Genomic DNA, 21,134 nt, shown 5'->3' with positions numbered 1-21,134 from the left:
ACCTTGCTTTGATGATCAGCTGGGGTTCCCAGAAGTGTGCGGCAGTGTTACCCCTCTCAGCCTCAGCAAGTGAGAGCTTTGGGGCTGCTAAGTAATGTGCCATCTTCCTGACACACCAGCTTGCCTGCCCGACCAACAAATTCTTCAGGACTCTCCAAGTCCAAACCTTGCCTAGAAGATAACAATCAGTGAACTCCAATTACCAAATTCCTCAGAGACGCTTTTCTCTGCGGATCAGCCCCTCCTTACTGTAGCACCCACTAAACCCTAACAAGTGTGCTGTTCCTTTAAAGAAACAGTACATATCAGCTTATTAAGTGGAGCTGCCAAACCCTCCACTTAAATCAAAGTACAGAGTTTATAGTAAAAGTAAAACAAGTTTGTTAACAAAGGACATAGGTTTAAGTGACACCAACTAAAAGAAATAAGGACAGATGATTACAAACGAAAGTAAAAACACACTTCTGAGGCTACGTTTTACACTACCGCTTATGTCGGTCTAATTTAAGTCACTCAGGGGTGCGAATAAGCCACTCCCTGAGCAACATAAGTTACAACTATTAAAGCGGTGATGTGGACAGCGCTGTCAGTGGGAGAGCATCTCTCCCCGACTTAGCTACCACCACTCATTGGGAATGGATTAATTAAGTCAATGGGCAAGCTCTCTCCTGTCAGCTTAGAGATCTTACAACAGTGCAGTTGCAGCTATCTACTGTAGCTATAGCCTGAGACTAAATCACAACTTAAACTAGAATCTTTTGTTCAATGAAGCTTTTTTCACCACAATCCTTTCAGCATGGCAGGCCTCCTCTTTAACCATAACCCCAACACACAGAGCTCAAAGTGTTTGGTTTATTTGATGACTCAGGTAAAGGATACTACAGGGTTCTTTCCCATTCTTCTTATAGTCCAGTAAACCTTTGAAATAAAAAAAGATTCTTTCTCTTGCTGTGGTGTAGATACCATACTGCCTTCTCCCCCCACTTCTTAGCTTGATATCTTTGTTTACCTTATATGTAAATATACCTTCACTGTCTCTGCCTGATACCCAGGCTGGTCTGAAAAACAAATACACATTCGTTTTTCTAGAGCAGAGTGGTCTTATGGACTGCTTGCCAAACACATTTTAAGGATTTAATTTCAGCACACATTTATGAATTTTTGCACGCACCCCATACATATGCCATGTAATGATTTCTGAGACAACATATTACAATTTGTATAGGACACCTTACATGACACCTGTTAGACACAGATTATGACAACAGTATGTTAGGTTTAGTGAGTATGTCAGGCCTTCCAAGAGCTGCCGACAGAATAGTGAACCACCTATGGGTCTGTGCCACCCCCACCTATCAAACCCATGGAACCCCAATCATTCCAAAACAGTAAGGAAATCTCAACTAAGGAATACGACATTCATTTCCAATACCGTCCAACAAGAATAGTTGCAGAATTAACAGGTTTCCCCCCCCAAAGCTGTAACTAGGTTAAGAAACTCCTCAGCAGCAGAAGATCACTGGAAGCAACTGTCATTACATTTCAACTTTGCACAGTCAAAATAAGTGAGGCAGTTGGCCATCACCTCCTCAAAAACTTAGCATGAAATTTCATGGGAGATGTCAGCTAGTTATTATACTTAGTCCGCTAAAAACTCATTAGATGTAGTAGAAGAGATGACCTCAGATTACTGCATGACCTAAAGGTTGAAGCTTTTTTCAAAATGTATGCCTTTTGATTTTCTAATATTTATACACTTTTAGACAAGAAAGTTAGGATTAGGATTTCTTGAAGACATTTTTGTATTTTTCAATATATGTAGCAGAGGCACAAGACAACTGACTTTCATACTTTGACTGGTCTAGTATTGGTATAGATATGAGGAAAAATTATTTGTTTTGTGCACAACACAATTACCACTTCTCAGAAGTACAGGACAGACCCCTACAATGTGATATTTCACAGGAGAGGACAATTTTCTAAAATACAACCTTTATTCAGGCTTAAAACTTACATGGCATGTCCTAATTACTTTGACGTCTTTGGGTTGTGATATATTATGTATAACTGTTCATAATTGGCCATAACTATTCTCCTGATAAGGCATGGCATAACCCAACAATAAAATATTACTTCATTTTGGAAGGGAGGGTGGAAGATACCGCAATGATTATTTTCCTATTTTCATCTTAAATCCCCCATATTAATCTAGTAGCAACAGAAATATAATGCAGAACAGTTTGTTACTCTTCTCCCTTATTTCCAAAAACAAAAAAACCTCCAATACATTATGGTTTAATTTCAAAAGAGACACATTGTAGGAAATTATCATGTTTACTATATGCATGTATTACACTGAAAATGCAATTGTGAAGTAGGGATTTCAAAAGCATTCTTGTATTTCTACAGTATGTTGGTCAATTCTGAAAGGCAATGGGTATTTTTCAGGCTTTATAAAACTGATACAAGGTGTTTTCCATTTGTCTTGTACATTTACTGTTTCTAAAGCAAAAGAACATCCCTCTTCTCTCACATGATTAGAATCGTAATAGTGGGACAGAAAAACTACCAATTCTTGAATGTAGTTCCTGGTTTCTACTAATTCATGTAACAATACAAAGAATATATTTCCTCTTATACTTAACTGAGGTGTATGGTCAGGAGTAAGCTTACTACAAAAGGCAGTAAAACTCTCCTATGTAAAATCATTATACAGAGAAATACTGAGGGCGCTATCACATCATGGATATAAGGCACCATAAACAGGTTTACGTACACAGAAACTCTAACATTGTATTAGTCTGACTGCATACTGCACTCCATACCAACAGATTAGTGTCTGAATATTTATATTACTGTAAAACTTTGAACAGATACTCAAATTGATAATCTCAGTGTTGAATTATGAAATTTTGTCTTTTGCATACTGCAAAAGACAACTGCTACATAAAAGAAAGACTTTGTATAAATATCACATTCATTTTTGTAGTTTCATTTCAAATAGCATGTGCTCTACCTTTACTCACAACACATTCTTTTGCACCTTAAGCTGTTAATGATCAGTGCAGCATGGCTTCACTCTGCTTGATGTCTCAGATTCTAGTTCTGTTACACACAAGTTTAAAGTAGCCACAAACTCCAATTAAATATATTTCCAATTAACATTAATCATTTTTGTCAATAGACAACGTTACCCATTCTAGAAAATAAACTAAAAAATTCTGAAATCTGATCCATAGGCCACAGCCAAAACTCACACTTTTCTTAATATTATACTTAAAATTATTAAACAAGTGACTTTAGTGGTCATCTGTATGAAATTCTCAGCCACCCTCTCAAACCACCAAATGCACCTCAACCACAGGCTTCAACAATATTTCAACTTTGTGTACCATTCAGACAATTTTATCTAGGGAAGTGGTGTCAAAAATCCTGCCCGTATGTCAAATACAGCTTGCTTGAGGTATTTATCTAGTTGCTGTGACACTCAGATTTTTTTTAGAACATGAGCTTTTTGTAAAAAAATAAAAGTATCCACTTCTTGTATTCATCAAGAAAGCCTTTAAAACATGAAGTGAACATATGCCAAGAAAACTAGAAGTACTGTCTTTCTGAATCTGCAGACAGTAGCCATCAGCTCCAGGAGAGTGAGGTTACCCTCCCATTCATCTCAACTGTTACCTGAATCCTGGTAACACTTTTCACCTCGCATGTGTGCAATTATGAACCTAATTTATACAATAACTGGACTTGAGCACATAAATCAAGTAACTGTATCCACTAGTGTCCAAATAAACAAAGGGCACTGAAATAATGTTGGCTTTGGAGTGCCTCATATTTTTTTTCCTAATTAACTCATACTGAACACAACAGTAACTTCACCAAGTAAAAGTTCAGTTAGCGTACAGAGCCTTGTTCTTTGTACAGAACCTCTTAGTTTTAATATGTGGGAGAGATGCTGTAATTTAATGGCACTAATAGAGCCCTACCTTTGTAGACCTGGACAACATACCATAACTAAAAGCGTAACTTATTCCTCTCCATAGAATATGTGAGACTCTGGTATATAAATATTTAACATTTGTAATTTTCAGAGTGGTGCGAGTTTGGGGGGCGGGGAGGGAAGGGAGGTTTCTATTTCACAGTTGCAAGAGGAGACTCTGAGTTACGTGGTATGCTGAATACCTGTACTTGTCCAGTGAGTTGGAAGTATTATATGCATTGCTACATTATTTTCATACTATTTTGCATACTAAATAGTATTTTTATTACTTCATTTTTAGGATACCAAAACCCATCAGTAATCCTTGATATACAAGTCTGTGGTTTAATCAAAATACACTAATACCAGATGTGTTGTATTAGGACACTTAAGGCCAAAGTTTCAGGCACCTTCAAGCACTCAAGTGTGCATTACTGCCTGTCTAAAATATTCCTAACTAGTGATAGCAGTATGAAAAAAATACTATACAAACTTAAGAGCATTGTTACCAACTGCTTCTACTCCCAGCAAAAGATACTTTTCATTCTTCAAATAAACTGCTGAAATGCTGTAATGTACTTTGAGTTCCTATTGACCAGCTGAGAGAAGGACTGAACTTGTGGGTCCTTCAAAACAGTGATTCATACACTTTTACAAGTATAACTACTGATTTTACTTCCTTAAGACACGCAGCAGCTATTACATCACACTTATTTTCAATATCCTAGATGTGCTGTAGTTGTCCTCATCTGATAAAAAAAAAAATTTGTACTGCACTATGGTGAAATCTACACCCTTGTCAGGTGAAAGAGGTTTACGGTTATAGGTTTACCTTCTATTTCTGATCAACATAGGAGAAAAATATATGTAATACATACTGCACTTTAAAATTCAATTCTCCAATTTCATTACTATTTATTGGACCCATCCAGTTTCCAATGAACCCAGTGGAAGTTCTGACACAGACTTCAACTGGGCCAATTTAGAAACTGTATTTAATAAAAAAAAGTCAAACTGAGTCTTTCAAAAGGTAATTACAACAGGTTTTATTAAAGCTGTGCAAACTCAAGTAGTTTAACAAGTTTCTGAACACTTTATGTCATGCTTCAGAAAGCTTATACTGAGCGAAGCACTATTTATTGTTGAGTGTAAAACTGCTACTAACTTTTTCCCCATTTTGTTCATCTAGCAAAGCGACATGCAGCTTGTGTATATGCGAATCTGTTAAGCCTAGGAACAAAAACCATACTGCTCCCACTAATAGTGCCTTCTGACTGAAAAGACATTTACATTGTGATTGAAAGTTTCAAAGAAGTATAATCAAAACAAAGTTGCAGTGACTAAGACAGTCAACTAATCAACAGTAATTAAACATTACATATTGTTCATCTTTGTACCACTCTATTATTGAAACAAATATGCCACTTTGTTTACCAAAGTGTCAAAGCTTCCCTTTTCCCAGATTCTTAAGGTACATATTCTGCAGGAGACTGACAAATTTTATTTCAGTTCCCCACTTCCAGAAACAGGTAGGACTATAACATTAAAATTTTAATTATATCATGTTCAAATATTAATTGTTCTGAAGTCAGAGGCTATGAACCTTGTAATTTTAGATGCTCAGCTGGGACAGTGACAAAAATTAGACATTTCAATTATTTTTTCAAAAGTAGATGGGTTTATGGTATTTAGTTTTTGTTTTAAGTTTCATTGTTTGCATTATCACTGAGAAATTGGGCAAGGTTTTCTTTCATCTTTACTAATTGTGCCCTTTACTATTAGGACAACAATTTCCCTGGCCTTTAACTAGAATTTGAAACTACCCTGGATTTTTGTTTACTTCCCTGTTATTGCACCAGCACTTAGATCAAAACTGCTCTAGGAATAAGGTTGTTGAGTTATCTACTGCAATTGGTTGAACACACACAACGTGTTCAGATACTACAAGAACAGTGGCCATTAACAGCAAAAACAACAAACAAAAAAACCCCCCACACGTATATTCAGATCATCATACCATAGCATCCCAAAGTTTAATTCCAGAAGACATTCATATTCAGGTGTAACAGTTTAAATACAAGTAAACTTCCAGGCCTTAACTACTGGAATACCACTTTGGTGTAAAAGTTTAAAGCAGTATTTTTTATCCTTATGAAATGCGTATCATACATCTACAAATATTCTTCATAACAATGAAAATGTAGGATTAGTATCCAGCCTCTTAATCAGGTTGAGACATATTAAAAAACTGAAACGAACAAGGGGACAAGCAGGTTTCAGATTTGCTTAAGCGTATTTGCCACTGGACAATTTTATCATAAGCCAGGCACACTGCTGGCAATTTAGATTTTTTTTTTCTTCTTTTTAAGTCTGAGTAATCACCTGGGCCATAGGTAGGCAGATATGGAACTTGCATCACTCACTTTGAAATTAACATATATTTTTGAATTAAAATACCTACTTTGCTATTTAATATATTTAGCTCACCTGGACTCAAAGTAGTTTTATTTTTATTTAAATCTTTGCAGATAACATTCAATGTGTCAGTTTAAATCCACAGTGAAATTCAAGGACATGGCTTCAATGAATAACATTAGTCATCAACATTTCATAGTAATTACTTCATATAAGTAATTGATGTCTGCTTTAGATTTGCCTAAGCACTGCAAAAGAACTTTGCTAAACTCAGAAAGCTACAAATATGCTATACATTTTTTGAAGGCTTAACTTCCACACAAGTGGGCTTTTAAATATTTCAGAAATGATACAGATCATAAGCCATCCAACAGCATTTAGCAGAAAGCAGATCTCGTTCAACAGCCTACTGGTGACATCATCAATTTTGCCTGCTCTCACAGTTTTAAAAGTTATCCTCACATCTCTCAAAAAAATCACAATCTACTTAGCATACAATGTTGTTCTACAATGTCTGATAATGGCTGCAAGTGTGCTACTCTGTTTACCAGACTCAACTTAAGTACATTCTGTAGCCAGGAAATATTACTTTAACTTTCAAGCTTTGCAAGTTAGTTAATGTTAAAAGTGTGCAGTCCAAGTAATCATGCAACCACTTGATGCAATCAGTTTCAAACAAATGCTAATTTACTTAACTCCGCCTATGCTCATGAGACAATTTAACTTTATATAAAAATTTCCCTTTGTTCACTATGCAAAATTTTGTGATGTGTGTAAAAATTACCCTGAACACAAGTTAACATTTTCTGCCTCCATAAGAATTATGTGGCAAATTACAGACTTAAAAGGATTGAAGCAAAATACAATTCAAGACCCACACTGATAACGTAACAGGAGAAGCACACAGTAAATGTAATGTGTTTTGCTTCTGATGACCTTTGGTTTTTAGTGGAAATTTGCTACCAGATTAAGTTGCTTAAATTAATTTTAAGTCTGTTTAAATACCAATTTAAAGACTTGTTTAAAATTAAATACATAGATTATTTTAAAAATAGGGCATTCTTGCTCCTGTATTTAACAAATAACCTGAGATAAAAATATTTTAAAAGCCAGTTATAAAGAAAAAATAGATTACCCATATGACAGACATGCTTATTAAAATAGGGGGAAAAAAGAGCAAAAATAGAAGTTACAGTTGTTAGAGGTCAAACAAGTCATCCAACTGTATTTATGATTATACAACACTACACACACAGTTCCTTAACAAGTCCTTTCAGAATTATAGCATTTCCTAGAAAGCAGAGGTTTAAGATAGTATGATTTTTATAGGTGAATTGCTTAAACTACATAAAAAAACACTTAAATAGCAAAGCCATGTTTTCAGTCTCCAAAATAAAGTTAAAAACCTGCGCGGTAACAAGATTCTGTCAGTGACCGCATGTTTTCTATGAAACACACCCCTAAAACGTTTTACAACTACTCTTCCGGAAATAATGAAAAACAACGTTTTTATATATTTTAGTTAAGATACGGTATGTTTTTGAAATATTTTGGATGCAAAGACTGTGATAAACTCCTCGCTTTTCCTCACATAATTCTTCAAAGGATGGAATGTATATTTGTAGTTCAATGCACCCTTAAAAATACCAGGCCTCACAGACTTCACCAGAAAAATATTCACCAGAAAAAAGATTTGCTAAAAGTGAAGGAATATATTGTTGCTTGCAAACTCTCTTCACTGTTAAATTACCTAAAGAACTACATGTTAAAATTCTGAGTATGAATATTTTAGATAATTCTATTTAGCTAACCACAAATATAAAACTAGTCTTAAAACTACACAGAAGATGCAGAAAATACTACAAAAACTTATTAAAACAGTACAAATGGGACCACAAAATTTGCTTAGTGCTGATCTGAAATCCCAGATACGTGGATAAACACATAACTTGACTTCTCCTTTGCAACACACAAATACACAAGAGTGTATTCAATTCTGTTTACCAACAATAATAGCTCCAAGCAGTGGTGCAGGCTAGTTTACACCCCACGAGGTACTATTATTGCACACTTATGCGCGAGAGAAGGCAAAGGGAGAAAGGTTATCGGTGGCCAAAAGACAGCCCTAATTCTCCTGTCATTTTATGCTTGCCACCTGTATCTAACAGGCCAACCCAAAGGAAGAGGAATGTTGGTGGAATGGATACAGATGAGGGGCACCAGCCGGGGCACCCCGCCTGGGGGACAAGGAAGCAAGGACCCACCGCAAAGCCCGTTCACGGGGATAGCTGCAGCGAGCCCTGGCTGGGTGTCGATGGGGTGCTCTGGGGGACGTACCGATGGGGTTCATGATGCGTGTCCCCTGCACAGAGAGGACTCCCTGGCTGTCATGCACCATGTGCCAGCAAAATGGAAACGGGGCAGCCGGCGTGCGACGGCAGCACTACCCACCCTCCAGCAGGGGTCCCCGGGGAGGCTGGGGCAGCACTCCCGAGCGATGGGGATGGCTCGCTCCCCGGGACGGCCAGGCCGGGCCAGAGGATGTTGGGCTGCAGCCGGCCCGCTCCCCCGTACTCACACTCGGGGCAGCTGCAGCGGGGGCGCCCCCCGCCTCTGGAACACGCCGTCCACGAAGACCCCGTTTTTGCCAAGGCAGCGAAGGTAGAAGTCCCCGCCGCCTCCCGCCCCGCCACCAGCGGCGTCCCCCTGAGGCAGCGGCGGCCCGTCCGCCCCGGCCGGCGGCGGCGGGGGGACAGCGGTGAAGATCTCTAGGTGGCGCCGGGAGATGAAGCTGGAGTGGCCCATGCTCACGTCCACCGAGCCCTGCGACGAGTTGCGGCCGATGGTCACTGAGCGCTTCTTCATCAGGTACTCGAACTCACGGCCCTCCAGCCGGGCCACGGCCGCCGCCGCCGCTGCCGCCGCCGCCGCCATCTTAGCGAGCGAGCGAGCGAGCGAACGGGCCGCCCTCCCTGCGCCCCTCCGCCCGCACCGGCGCCGCAGCCGCCGCCAGACACTGAGCAGGGAAGGGGACGCCGCTCAACCCAACCTGACGCAGTCCGCCGCTCGCTGATGGACGGCCCGGCCCGGCCAATGCACGGCCCGCACGCCCATGGGGCTATGCCGCGCCGGCCAATGGCGAGAGGCGCTAGGGCCAGCGCAGCTCAACAGGTTAGTGTGTTATCCCCAAGACTAAGGCACACACCCGGACGCCGGGAAAATGCGGAGCGGAGCGCAGCGCGTGGAAGGAGCGGGAGCGGCTCCGCGAGGCGCCTGCACTGCCAGCTCCGGCCACACTGAAAGCAACGGCGAAGCGCTCGCTAGGGAAGGCGAGGGCCAGCCTCAGCCGAGGCTGCTGCAGGGACAAGGGAGGCACAAGTAGGCCCGTCCCGAGCCGCCCAGGGGCGGGGCCAGACAGTCCAGCGCACAGCGCCCTCTCCCCACCAGGGAGAAGGCCCGCTGCCCGCCTCCCCCCAAACCTCTCTCCTTAAGGCAACGGGACAAGTGCTTCAGCCCCGGCCTGACAACTCTCACTCGATGCCCATGAGGCATGGGGACGCGCTAGCCCGTCCCTTAAAAGGGGACTGCTGTCACCCGCAGGGACACTTCCAAAGGGATGATGATGTATTTCTCCCAGCCAACATCCTGGGTTGAGCTCCTGGGGCAGCTTACTACGGCTACTCCATCATTAAGCAGCCATCACCGCTCATTTAGTACAAAAGAGCAGACAGTCCAAAAGAAATACCATCTTTCAACAGGTTTTGAGCCCTTCCATGGATGCTTTCACAAACAGGATGTTCTTTTTCACCACCAAACACCACTAAAAGGAAATAAAACAACAAGAATAGAAAGACCTAAGCTTCTGTGCACCAAGGTCAAGCACAAGACTCCTGCTTCCCCCCCCCCCCCCACACACACATTCAGCCTGCTTACCCCCCCCCCCCACACACACACAAATTCAGGCTTCTTACAAGAACTACTTACATTAAATCAAGCTTTTCAATTTCTGAAGACAAACTATCTTGTATTGTACAATACATACGCCACCATGAGCAGAAAGCCTGTCTTTACCATAAGATGTGAGGTGATGCCAGCTGCACCTTCTAATATCTCCCAATAGTTGAAGGGCAGGATGGATCAGAGCAGGCCTAACAATGTGACTCCTCCCTCGGCCCACAAGAGATTTTTCTGTTAGGTCCAGAGCTAAGCTAAGTCGGGTGTGAAAGAGACTAGTTTTCCCCTCTGCATCCTCACACTCAGGCCATGGTTTTACCTGTAGTCTGTTTCATAAAGGAGTTGCTTCCATTTTTTAAAAATTGTACTGAGAGCTCTGCGGTATCTTTAAGTATGTCAGAAAGATGCAAGTTTCTCCTACATCTGTTACCATCATCTCTTTCCCATCTATATTTATAATGCAGATGTCAGATGAAACATGACACTCGCTAAGGATTGTTCATGGTTTTAATATATTAGAGGAAGGGCCAGAAGTATAACCATATAAAAATATTAAGAAAGGCCCTCGCTAACTGCATTCAATACTTCAAATGTTAAACTTCTCTTGAAACACTTGCACTTACAGAATGCTTTACATACTCAAACCCCATACAAACATTTGCATATTAGTTCTATTCAGCGATAATTAAAACATTAATCAGGACATTTTCTTGGTAAGAATACACACAGCGAGGAGGTAGATGCTGTAGCTGGTAGAAGGGGAAGATGTGAAGTTCAAAAAAAGGAAGTGAAAAGAAGTGTGTTGGACAGGTATTGAATATCTTAATTATTGATGTTCCTACTTTTTAGGGTTTGTGTCATTGGAACTGCCAGCTGAAAAAGCAATTTTGGTAAGGGAATGTAATTTAAGTTTGTACAACATTTAAGACATATGTAGCTATATTTAGACAATGCAAATAGGTGCATTGTCTTTGCCTTCAAAAGAACAACATCTGTGTACTTAAAGTCTGAATTGGGACTTTAGATAACACAGCTGTACATTTCTTAGCTTCTATCATTAGCAGCATAATGCTGTACACTGATGAGGAAGCCTATTTATATTTATACACAGATATAATCCCCACAAACACTTCAACAGAAGATCCTAAAAGTCCTCAAGAGATTTTTGTTTGGCTGTTAGATGACATCCAGATATTGATGAAATAGTGGCTAACAGTCATTTTATTTCCACACAGAATGTTTGAAAATATTAGATATTTAAGCAATCTGTCAAGGTCTTTAGAGACACAGGTATGCTTCTCTACAGAACTTAAAATACATTTGGAAATGTATTTTTTCATGCTCTAATCAAATCACAATTCACTTATCAAAAAGGCATAGCAGATATTTAGTCCAAAACTTGAAGTCTTGAGCAAAAGTTTTTTTTAAATTAACAGGTATTTAACTGTAAAAGTGGATACTAAGAATATATAACTAACATGCTTAAAAAAAAAATCACATTACATACTATGTGCAAAGTAATGTCAAGTCAATGTTTTGTGATCTTAGGAACAAATTCACTGCTAGTGTAGGCAGGTGCTAAATCTTTCAATCAGTGGAGTTGCCTGCTTACATCAGCAGTGAATGAGGTCAGTAGAGACTCACATATTTGTTACTCTGTGATGCTCACAGAGATATGTGCATTACCAGTTCCAAATTAAAAAAAGTCAGACATACAGTAATATATTGCAGTGGGTTAGGGTTAAGCTCTTTTGATTAACCTTGCACATATTTGGGGATTTAAGGACAGATTTTCTCCACCATCAAGATATGCTAAGTACAGACAGAGCAGGGGCTTCAAGGAGACAGTTATGACTTCCGATTCTCAACCTGCCCCACCACTGGCTCTGATGTAAATTAGAGCAGCCTAGGGGATGCTCTAGTTTACAATAGCTGGCTATGGTCCTTAAGGTAATACCAGCTGAAAGTTTCCATAAAGGAGCTCCACCTCCTCCACACCACACCACCTACACCCAGGGATGGAGGGAAGAGGAAGGTTGGAATAGGAGCAAGATAAATTCCCAACTGACCAGCTGCAGACAGGTCATTTTGCATTGCTCTTATACCTGTCCCTTCCATCTATTAATGCTAATTTAATAGTGAATAGCAGTCACAAATTAAAACTGTTAAGAAAAAACATAAAAAAGCAGTTAGTACTCACATTGTGGAAAATATAAAATATACAAACTGAACTAAGTTTTTTTCCTTTGCATAAAGACTCCACAGAAAAATTACTTAAATATCAACCACTAAATTAGAATATAAATTACTAAATGTAATCATAAATTATCTTTTGAAATGTCCTGTAGTCAGTAGGCTACTCTGCAAAATATAAGACACAACATTCAGGAGAAAGTTATTTTACTGATGTATTGGTAACAGCTATTTTAATGAGGTAACAGGAGGAATTTTTCTGCCAGTGCTTTCCTCAATGAGTAAAAAGTTCATCCCCCTTCTCTGTAGGGAAAGAGGGACCCATGACAACAGGACTCCCATTTGTGGTTCTGCTTTCTGTTCCACAAACGGGACAAAGAAGCTGGACACAATGGAGCCATACCCTCTGCACAGAGCTCAGCAGTTCTGCGCTTGGCATCTGTATCAGTGGGGCCAAAAGATCCATCACTGGATATATTCTCTTGTCCATAGGGGGGCTTCATAAGGGACCTCAAATTATTCCACAGCTGCTTCTCAACCGGGGGCGGGGGGGATTCATCTGCCCAATGCCCATCCTGGCTATTTAGGCCAGGATCTGGGCTGTAGATATAAAGAAGCTAATCTTTTGAGAGGACTGAGCATGTGTGACTCCCACTGAAGGCAACTGGAATTGTGGACACATAGCACCTCACCAGCCTGGGCCTAATTTGCAAAGCAGCTGAATGTTGTCTAATCCACTCTGACATATTATAGCAGCACCTGTTAGCATCATTGTAATTAAGGATCTGTCAGCAATTCTGTTAAAGAGCCCTATTTTCAGTGTTTATCACTCAACTTTAAAATGAACCAACTGATACTTGGTATATAAGGTCTCATCCAAGAAGACACACACTATCCATTTTTAAATTAAAGTAATTCTGATTTTTTTTTCAATATCTTGTTTTATATTCAACACACAATGGGTATGATTTACAATATATTTTCATAGACAGTTGGTATTATCTATAACACTCCAAGCCTGTATTACTAAGACAGGAAAAAATATTTTTTTAAGAAAAGCTAGAGTATTTCTCTCATGCATTCTTACAGTATGTATGCACCTATTTATAGATCAAGTATTTTCTAGAAATACATATTTCCACTGACATGATAGAATGGGTTACAGAACAGCCCAACTGACCTATGCATTAAGAGTCCCTAAAAGTACACATTGGCAACAGACGTTAACAGCTCCCCAAACCATAATGATCTATCAATAATCCCTGTGTTACAGAAGTCTCTCATAATTCCATTGAGATTGTTTTTATTCACAAAAAACATTGACATATAAACCCACATAAGTAACATTATGGATCCAACACAATATTTCAAATTCAGAAGTTGCACTCTATCCTTAAATTATACTATTTCACAGTTCTCATTTTACAAAATATAAAATATTTACAGTGGCCTCATGTAGAATGGCGGTAAGCTGAAGAGAAACTTGATGATCCTTCAATTATGTGTTTTTCCCTGAGGAGCACACACATTTTCCTCTGCTTATCATCTTGCAAGGCCATTAGAAGGAGTAATAACAGCTCCCCAACATAGGCCCCAGTCCTGCTGAGATTTATGGACACGTTTCATTTTAAGCACGTGAGTGATCCCATTGACTAATGGAACTACTCTCATGCTTAATTGTTTAAGTCTTCGCAGGACTGAGGCCATAGTCTAATGATTTGCTTTGCAAATGGCAGATTTTGGTGAAAGGCAAGATTTTTAAAGTTAAAATTATGGGTGTAATTCTAAACAAATCTATAAAAAATCCAACGGGTTGAGGTCTGGTATGGAAATCTCTCCTTTAATAGAAAAAATTTGCCATGTGCACACTTAAACATCTATAAGTTGTTGTAAAGACTTGAAATCCAGCAAAATCAAAAAATGTCATCCCAGAATATTTTTATTTTCAAGAAATTAATTTTATAGAACTTTAGAAAAATAGCTTTTCTCTGAAGGCACGAATTTTAGCCTTCACAATAAAGATTTTAACTATCTTAAAAAACAGAACAAAAATCTAAAATCAAAAAGGTGTGATAATTTTTAGGCAGTTTTTAAAATAATTTAAAAGCCACAAATAAACATGTCTCCCTCCTCTAGTTTGCTTGCATACTCAGTTTCAATTTGTTTTTGGTTCTTTTTGACAGGGATTTTTAAACCAGACCCTCTAATCTGCATCATGCTTCTGTACTAATCTACTCGGTGTTGAAACTACAACATAGGTGGGAAAAAAATCTAAAATAAATTCAAAAAATATATGTTATTCAAAAAAAAAGATCAAAACTAATCAGCTGTCTTTGATATGTAATGCTAATTATCATCACTAAACATTTAAAACTAAGTAGTATATGATACCGCTGAGAATAAGGACAAGTCAGGTTTTCTCTGCTGTAGTTTATAACCCTAGGTTAGCTACAGTCCAGCAAACTGAGAAATCCACGCCAGTTATTTTATCCAACACAAATGTCTGCAGTTGGTTTACAAACCATGTTACCCAGCATGCTCTAGGTCCCAAGCTGCTTATGGAGGTTGCAACGTGCGGAGCAATAATCTCTGATTAACCAAAACCATGCAGCATGGGAACAGCGAATAAGATGTATGGAGACGTCTGCTTCATCAGTAGGGTACAAGCTGAACCCCTGCCACTTCAAACTGCACTTTATGCGACCCTGCTGGGAGAAATTTGCAAGCTTTGAAGCTGCAGGAGACATGTGCTTTCTAGATGACATCATCAGCAATGTCTGGGCAGTGACCTAGGCAGTGTGTGTTTGTAAACAGTGAGAAGGGCCCTGGGGGTGGGGCAGGCAGAACAATCACCACCTGAGCATACACTAGACAGTTATGTCAATGAAACCGCCTGCAGTTGCCCAAGAGACTGTTTCAGAGGCAATAGTATCTGTTTGTAGAGATTACAACAGTTTCTAATGCAAGAAACCATGTGGTGCAGCAGAGCCAAGGGCAGCTCAAAGGGACACTGTCAACTTGAAATCTAGTTAAAATCTATACCAGCCCCAAGTTCCTATGCCAATTTTTGTAGTTTTACAATCCCATTTCCCTGTTTTTAAAAATATTTCCTCTCCATTGTTGCAGTGTGAAAGATCTACACAAAAAGGGAGACATTATTATGCAAATGAGACAATGAAACTAATGCCAACCAAAAAGTAATCAAATGCAAAAGCAAAGTAAGCTAAAAAATAGTGGGAGAATCGTCTTCTCATTTCTAAGTTGTTACAAGAAACAGAAGGTTAAAACATTCAGACAGAAGTATGATTTTTAAATATGCAACATCCCCACCCACAGAGAGTAATAATTGTGTTTAAAAAACAGCTGCAGATCCACATAGGCACTCAAGGTTACCCAACAGGGGGGGTTTAAACAATTTTTAAACAATATATAGGATTACTATGTTTTAACTGGAAATATTAACCCCACTGTTGAATACTTTTGTAGTTCAACCTAGTATGGGATTTAAAATAATGTTTGCCAAATAAAGTGGCAATAGGGTAAAATTTTTCACTGTTCTATTTTATTGTTGCTATTTTAACAATTAATTGAAGATGGGGATAGATTGTTCAGAGGCATTTTTAATCTGGTATTTCTTTCAATTCTACGCTGCAAAAATGTTAATTTTTCCCCATAAAACAAGTCTTAATACGATAGAAGCAAAACACCCACTGATTGCAGCACTGCCTGTAATTTAGTATTGATTATCATGGTTAAGATTGGATGTTTATCACAACCATTGAAAAAGTGAACGTCAGTGTTTTTGTTCTTATGTTAGTCTTGTTCACTCCAATCAACTTACTACTGAGCAAAACTTTTCCATTGTTTTGTAACCATATTTGGCCCTTTACATTAATTTGGTGTTTTGCTAACTGTACACATTTAATAATTATTATTGACACCTATGGAGAAGCAGTTACTAAAATACTATGCCTTGACTTTCTTTAAACTGAAATTATGACTTTTGCATTTTTTCTGTAAGAATTAAGCAGCCCTACTCATGCTGTATTGTGAAAAGCGCTTCAAGGAAGCATCATATATTGAGACTTATTAAACAACTATTTTTAAATCTTTAGGCACGCTTTAGAATAATTTCTACATATCCTCAAATCGGGAGATGAGAGTAACATGGCAGAATGCACTATGAGAATTAAGAGTGGTTAGTCTTTCTGTATTAAACCCTTGATAGGATTTTCCCCATTGTAACAGTAACCACTGAAGTAATGGGTGAGACCCTGCCATGTAACAGGGGTTTTAACCTCTCGTAACTCTGACCCATGTCAGGTGATAAAGTTTCAATCTCTTATCAGCCAGCACAGCCTTATTACATGGGGTCAGACGTAAATTAAACCTTGTCAAAAATGGAGTAAATGAAGTATACACCACTCAATCTGTAAGGGATCCTGACCGAATTGAGGAAAGCAGTAGTAGCGGTTGTAAATTATGCCAGTATAATTATATCAGTTTTAACCAACACAATCATAGATCTACAAACCCTAGTGTAGATGTAGTTATATTAGTATAAAAGTGCCTTATACCAGTGAAATTATTCCCCTTCCCACATGGGAAAAGCTATAATTTTAAAGCATCTTTATACCCATAAAACTGCCTTCACGGTAGGGAGATTATACCACTTTAGACTATATTAGTAGATTAGTTAAAACAGTATAACTTCCTAGCATAGATATGGCCAAGTTTTCTTGGAAGCTAACGGTATTAAAGAGAAACTAGATAGGGTGAACCCCTCCACAACTGCTGCAAGTGGAAGGCCTTGAGGCAATTGAGATCTATAATACTTTTCTGTGGGAGCATGAAGGAACTATAAGACAGCTTGATAACGTCATTCAAATATTTGAAGAATACTCTGATTGATGCAAGTATATCACCTGGGAAAGGCATATTTTCAAAACCAACTCCCAGGTGAGTCAGTTGACCATTACAGGCCTATGTAGTAAAGCTAAGTCATGAGAATTTGATCCGTCAACAAATGGACTAGTGGGTGACTGAATTATTTTTGGTAAAACCAGTAACCAGACCAAAGAAAAGTTATGATGAAAAATGGACTGGATTTTGCAAAGGACAGTGGATATTTGTAGGGCTAATGAAAACTGTACTTCCCCAATGACAGGGTATTAGATACAAAAAAAAAAGTGAAAATTGGAGTGTATTAAAAATACATGCCAAGACGTTAAATACAGCATAAAAGAGTAAACAAGCAGCAGGAATCAGATTTGTTTGCAATAAACAGGAAATCATGACACAAAAGAGTCCAAACAGGGGTTCTGAGTAATATATGCAACAAAAACAACCAGTTCACAAATGTGTGTTACTCTCAGCACAAATGCAAATACAAAAGCAAAATACATTTAATGAACATACAGTTGGAGTGCAAATTTCTGATAACACAGAAACAGGAGTTGTTTATTGCGCAACTTAATACGTTTTATAAATTAAGGTTCCCTAACAGATTGGTTTGTGAAATTAGAAATAAAATGAATGACAAGTGAATTTAAAAAGAATGGAGTTAAGTGCAACATATACATAGCAATCATATATAAAAAGATTAGTTAATGCCAATATTATAATTCTTAAAAAGCCAAACATTTTTCATATGACAGGTACAAAAATTATCCCAAGTGGTAACACTACACCAGTATGTCTGTGTAAGGACAGCTATCACTCAGGGAGTTTAAAATAGTTCAACAGGAAGTTCCATATGTGCTTGGGTTGGACAGTATTCTACAAACGCAGATGAGCAAATATGTGTATAGCTTATCTACTCAGCAGGATGCAAAACATGTTCTCAAATTCTGTGATGAAGTGTTTAATGGACTGGGATGCATTAAGGATGTAAAACATCACAGTGATAGAGGTCCCAACGTGCTGCCTATAATACATACATCACATAAAGTGTCTGCAGCACCAAGTAATAGAAGATAAAAACCTGAACATAACCAGATAGTAAAATTCAATGTTATTGAGCAGATTCAGACAACATGGACCCCATAATAAAAAGACAAATTACATGACCTAGAAAGTAGAGAGAGTAATGAGGTAGCAAAATTTGCAGATGACAAAAGTTATTCAGGTTACTCAGGACCAGAGATGACTGTGAGGAATTTCAGAGAGACCTAAACAAGCTAGGTAAATGGGCACCATGATGGCAAATGAAATTCAGTGTCAATAAATACGAAGTAATGCACATTGGAGGGAACTATTCATACATCATATAGGGTTCTAGATTAACTGTATCAACTCTAGACGGAGATCAGGGCATCACTGTAGATAGCTCAATTACAAAAAAAAATTTCAACAACAGTTGTGTATTGAACTAACAAGATGCTAGTATACATAAGAATCGCGATTGTGAATAATACAAAGTACTATAATGTCTTTATTTTAAAATCAATGGTGCAGACTCTTCTTTAATACCATGTGCAGAACTGGTCACCCCAGTTCAAAAAGGATATTGCAGAACTAAAGGGATATCAAGGAGGAACACAAGAATTATCAAAGGCATGAGAAAAGTCCATGAAGAGATTGAAAAGATTGGGATTGTTTGTCTTAAAAAGGAAATTAGTAAGAGGGCACATGACACAAGTATATAAAATAATGAATGGCATGGAGAAGGTAGATCTGGAGCTTTTTTTCCTCTCTGTCACATAGCCCAGGATAAAGGAGACATTCAATGAAATTAAAAAGTGGGAAATTAAGAACCAATCAAAGGAAATACTTTTTCACACAACATGTAATTAATCATTGCCACAGGAAGTTGTTTAGGCCAAGAATTAAAGACTCAAGAAAGGACTTGATAGTTATGTGGATATCAAGAATTACTGGTGTTATCATAACTAAATTTCAATAAATTCTACGAGATAGCTTAAGCCAGTCTCTAGACTGTAAGCTCTTTGGGGCAGGAACTATCATTTTCTGTATTTGTATGGTGCCTAGCTAGCATAATGGAGTCATGGTCCATGACTAGGGCTCCTAGATACTACAGCAATTACAAATATACAGTAACTATTAGAGTCCTGGATGAGTGCTTTTCAGGAGGTGGGGAAAGAGAAATTATCCCATATCTATCTATTGCAAGTTCTTATCCCTTCCTCTGACGCATCTGGTACTGACCACTGTCAGAGACAGGATAATGGACTGGATGGACCTTGGGTCTGTTCCAGTATGACAATTCTTACATTCCTATAATGATTCAAAACTTCTGAATAAAGCCAAACAGAGCGCTATATATACCATGGGAACAGTTGAAGGAAGATCACGTCTAAAAGTTCGGAATGCATGACAAAGGTTAAGACAAGTCCAACTAGATAGAAAATGTGCAAAACTCTGCATCTTCAACTTTCTTTTTAGAAGGTGTGCATTTAAGAAACTTCCATTTGGGATTGAATGCACCTGTGGTACACCAAAGCTACATGTCCCAGATTTCTAAAGATCTGGGCAGGGTAAACATACTGATGATAGAAGAAAAGGAGTACTTGTGGCACCTTAGAGACTAACCAATTTATTAGAGCATAAGATTTCGTGATGCATCGGATGCATCCGATGAAGTGAGCTGTAGCTCACGAAAGCTTATGCTCTAATAAATTGGTTAGTCTCTAAGGTGCCACAAGTACTCCTTTTCTTTTTGCGAATACAGACTAACACGGCTGCTACTCTGAAACCTGTCATACTGATGATGTGATTTTGGAAGAAAACAAGAACACAGTAAAAGACTACAGAGTGATCGGAAGCAAGCCAAAGGAAAAAGCCTTAACAAAATCAAAAGGAACACATGCCAAATTGATTTGAATGAGATTAGTTATGCAGGACACACATATACTTAGTGACAAAGGATTTCAACCAGATCCAGAAAGGTAGAGAAAATTGGACAACTGCAAAGACTTCAAAATGCAGGAGCCGTTCAGTGTTTCATGGGCACATTAATATACTTAGTTTGTCACAATTAAGTACTCCACTCAGAATTCTGTTTGAGGACATTAAAGAGTGGCACCAGAATCATCAGCAAGAGAAAAAAATTGGAAATTAAGAACAATCACAGAAGCACTCGTACTGAAATATTTTATAAGCATACTATGACAAAAATGTCGTACAATTTACCCCAATTGCAAATGGGGAAGAATGTTAAATTCCAAAACATAAAGCAGGCAATATAACATTTCTATCATTTTCACCAATGTCACATGTCATAATCACCCTAAAAGTCTCATGAAAAAAACAGAACACCGAAACAAAAATAAGTATGGCAGTGGTTCTCAACCAGGGATCTGGGGCCTCCTAGGGTGACTCAAGCAGGTTTCAGGGGGGCCTCCAAGCAGGACCAGCATGAGACTCGCTGGGGCCCAGGGCAGAAAGCTGAAGCCCCGCTGGATGGTGCTGAAGCCCAGATCCCTGAGCCCTGCCACCCGGGACTGAAGCTGAAGCCTGACCAATGTAGCTTCATGGGGCCCGAGGCAACTGCCCTGCTTGCTAGTCCCCTGCAAACAGGAACTGCCCTTCTGGAGCAAGATTAAACTGACAGAAGAAAAATATAGAACAA

The 21,134-nt window shown here is 38.8% G+C and overlaps 2 protein-coding genes across 4 annotated transcripts in view; both read right to left on the bottom strand.

The window, feature by feature from the left end:
- Window positions 1-9,460, bottom strand: part of FOXK2 (forkhead box K2) — a 58,832-nt gene extending 49,372 nt beyond the window's left edge. The window contains exon 1 of one of the 3 annotated variants that reach the window (XM_043497426.1): window positions 8,976-9,460. In XM_043497426.1, the coding sequence (XP_043353361.1) occupies window positions 8,976-9,331 (356 nt within the window). In that variant the 5' untranslated portion in view covers window positions 9,332-9,460. Of the gene's footprint in view, window positions 1-2; window positions 119-8,975 lie in introns of those variants that run through there. The other 2 variants (XM_038372272.2, XM_038372273.2) reach the window with 2 other exon arrangements.
- A 634-nt stretch (window positions 9,461-10,094) lies between these two features.
- Window positions 10,095-21,134, bottom strand: part of LOC119843220 — a 51,327-nt gene continuing 40,287 nt past the window's right edge. Inside the window, exon 10 of the mRNA XM_043497430.1 lies at window positions 10,095-10,217. Coding sequence (XP_043353365.1) covers window positions 10,202-10,217 — 16 coding nt within the window. The 3' untranslated portion in view covers window positions 10,095-10,201. The remainder of the gene's footprint in view (window positions 10,218-21,134) is intronic.

The sequence above is a fragment of the Dermochelys coriacea genome, chromosome 14, assembly GCF_009764565.3.
Source record: "Dermochelys coriacea isolate rDerCor1 chromosome 14, rDerCor1.pri.v4, whole genome shotgun sequence".
NCBI classification, from domain to species: domain Eukaryota; kingdom Metazoa; phylum Chordata; order Testudines; family Dermochelyidae; genus Dermochelys; species Dermochelys coriacea.
This window is presented reverse-complemented; position numbering and strand designations above follow the sequence as displayed.